At 41.2% G+C, this 3,240-nt stretch overlaps 1 protein-coding gene across 1 annotated transcript; it reads left to right on the forward strand.

Moving 5' to 3' along the window:
* The first annotated feature begins 240 nt into the window (after nt 1-240).
* LOC145341485 (C-type natriuretic peptide 2-like) lies at nt 241-2,715 on the forward strand. Its single transcript, XM_080186454.1, has 3 exons — nt 241-412; nt 925-1,205; nt 1,838-2,715. Exons 1-2 carry the CDS (start codon nt 293-295, stop codon nt 1,183-1,185), a joined length of 381 nt encoding a protein of 126 aa, XP_080042580.1. The 5' UTR covers nt 241-292; the 3' UTR covers nt 1,186-1,205; nt 1,838-2,715.
* The last annotated feature ends 525 nt before the right edge of the window (nt 2,716-3,240 follow it).

Here is a 3,240-nt window from a genome sequence, read left to right on the forward strand (position 1 = left end):
TGGGTGAATGCCAACATTTAATAATTTTACTTATAGACCCACTGTATTTTTTGTACTTTTTAAAGCAGAGATTTGCAGTGAAGCGGCAGGAAACAATGCTGATGTAAAGCAATAAAGGCAGAAGGCTGGACTTTCCTTCCTCTGATTCAGCTTAGCAAGTTCCAAAAAAGACGCCCGCTGACGTCATTCCACGTTATAAAATGATTGAAAAGCAGCCGGGAAAGCAGCAGAGGACTCTTGCTCTCGAGGCAGCAGAGAGAACTCTAACCAACTTTCATTTCATTGTATCTAGATGCACATTTGGCCACTTTATCAAACGAGAATGAGCATCTTTTGGATTTTGCTTTTTGGACTATTCCTTGCTCTCTTGACCACAAGGGCGGATGCAAACCCCCTGCTTCGCTCACAGCGAGTAAGTTGATGTGAATTGTTGGGATAGTCGACATGGGCAATCCGCAATGAGGAGCGTTGCATGGTTTAGCGCAACCTAGCTCCATATCAATAATCCAGCTAAAATAAGTAACTGTGAAAATTATCGGACCGCTTTGCTGCCTTTCAAATCTGAATATCAGTGAAGCTAATATTTTGCATGTTTTGTGCTATTGCAATTGGTAAACGTTATATTTACAAAACAAAACTCCATTTAGAATTTACATGAAACAGGTGCGCTTTTGGATTTCTTCACATTGAAACGATGTATTGATTAATACAGTGCATTCAGTTTAGTTGATATTATATAATCTCACGATTCATTCCTAATATTTGATGATAAACTCGGGTATAAATAGGATGGCCTGAAAAATACCAGGTTGAAGTACATTTCTGGAGATCGTTGATCAGGTTTCTGATGGGAAACAATGACATTGAGCTACTTTCCTTATATTCCGATGTGCTGAGAGTGTCTATTTCCGCTTCTTTTTACAGGATATTGCACATTTATTAGGTGAGGAATTTTCTGAGAATTTTTCCTCAAGAGAAACAGACGAGCCCGGAGCTTTGAATCCCAAGGTCCGGTTTTCACGGGACCTCAGCTTCGACGCAAGACCAAAGAGCTCCTGGGCTCGGCTTTTCAACGACAACAACAACCCAAGGAAGTTCCGAGGAATCAAGAAGAAAGGGTCGTCCAAGGGCTGTTTCGGACGCAAACTGGACAGAATAGGAGCAATGAGCGGTCTGGGCTGTTAGATCTACGACACCTAGCGACAGTGAGTACCCGCTGCATAGAATTTGCTTGATTCATTTTGCTGGTAATTTAAACAGAAAATACTGAAAAATCTCAGCAGATCTGACAGCATCTGTGGAGAGAGAATAGAGCCATCGTTTCGTCGGCTCTGTTCTCTCTCCACAGATACTGCCACACCTACTAAGATTTTCCAGCATGTTTCTGTTTTTGTTGCAGATTCCAGCATCCGCAGTATTTTGCCTTTATCGATGGCAATTTAACTCATGCATGAGGAACTTTCTCCTGTTGCCGCTGATTGTGTCATTGATTCGCTCTTGATGTCTGCTACATGGAAACAGCAGCTGCAGCCACATTCAAGGGGAAGAAATTCAGGATTTGTCCAGATTCAAATTACTCAAACTGTGATTACATAAAGCGTTTTACTCGCATTGACACAGGTCTCGACTATTTCGAAATAGTTACATTTCTGAAATATAGCATGTAAATTGTATCTGGGTGTAATTCAGAATGTAAATTTCCCGGCTATTTTCATTCAGACAGGGCTTGGATACATTGGTTTTAGAGCCCCATTCACATACACAGCGTTAAAATTGGGCCAGAGTTTGTGTTGGATACTTGCTCCCTGCCTCTCTGACAATATATTTCAATTCACAGGACAACGTGTTGGTGATGGGCTCCGGAAATTTCTTCTGCTTCTCATCGTCTCCCAAAAAATACCGTTTAAGAAGAAAATGATGCCATTACTCCTGGTACGAGTCTGGAAAGAAACACGCCAAGGAAATTGTTGTAGGAACTAATGCCCCTGTAAATTGTCACGACTATAAATTGATCATTTCATTTCTGCATAAATGTATTTATGTTTAAACTATTTATATGTTTATAAAAGAGAGATATTTATAAAAATTATTTATGTAACAACTGAACAGATGGTGAACTGCAAGTGAAAGAAATATGAAGTTTGTAACATGCGTCCTAATCGCTGTTATGTGTTAAATTACATTTCACAAAAGTCTGAAAGGTCTTCTTATTTATTACAATCCGTGAGATAGACAAAGAAAAACTCCACGATGCCAGTTTTATGTTTTGTTCTGCGGCTCTCGTTTAGATTCAGCACAATGTTCCGGAAACATTGGTTTTATCAGACAGTAGCTCTGGGATTCGGGCCTGTTTTCTTTCATCTCTTCCGCGCTAAACATGTGGATCGAGAATTCCCAGTGATCGGGTGGTAGGCAATATTGATTGTTCTTTCTTCAAAATGGTGAGATTATAATTCCACGCACCAATGTCTCTGTGAGGAGGGAACCCACCTACTTTATTCAGGTTTCCGTCAAGTTGTGCCTGGCCGTATTTACCATCATGTTTCTAATTTCAATGCTAGTTTAACGTGGGCAAGGATGGGATTTCTGACGACTCTCAATAATCTGGAGGTAAAAGTACACTCTGATATTCCGAAATTACATCGAGTTCTGTTACCATCATCACATGGAAGGGAGATTAACAACAATACCAATTAATATCACTGTAACTAAGGAACACGGAAAGATGAAAGCTGCGAGAACCGACCATATTCCCAATCTCAACACAGATTTTGCCTCCTGATGCTGTTTCAAAATCAAGTTTTAACGTGCTTTCCGTTTTTGTGTTCTGACTCGATTTGCTATCATCAAAGTAAACCAGTATAAGAACATAAGAAATAGGAGCAGGAGTAGGCCATCTGGCCCCTCGAGCCTGCCCCGCCACTCAATAAGATCATGGCTGATCTGTCGTGGCTCAGTTCCACATTCCCGCCCTCTTCCCATAACCCTTAATCACCTCTCTCATCAAAAACCCATCAACCCGTGTCTTTAAAATATTTAGCGAGGTAGCCTCCACCACTTCAACAGGCAGAGAATTCCAGAGATTCACCACCCTTTGAGTGAAGAAGTTCCTCCTCAACTCCGTTCTAAACCGCTCCCCCTTTATCTTGAGGCTGTGCCCCCTAGACCTACTGTCCTTTCTGAGCGGGAAGAGTCTCTCCACCTCTATCCTATCCATCCCATTCATCATTTTGTATGTCT

Source organism: Carcharhinus amblyrhynchos, chromosome 3 (assembly GCF_965287045.1).
Source record: "Carcharhinus amblyrhynchos chromosome 3, sCarAmb.v2.hapA, whole genome shotgun sequence".
NCBI classification, from domain to species: domain Eukaryota; kingdom Metazoa; phylum Chordata; class Chondrichthyes; order Carcharhiniformes; family Carcharhinidae; genus Carcharhinus; species Carcharhinus amblyrhynchos.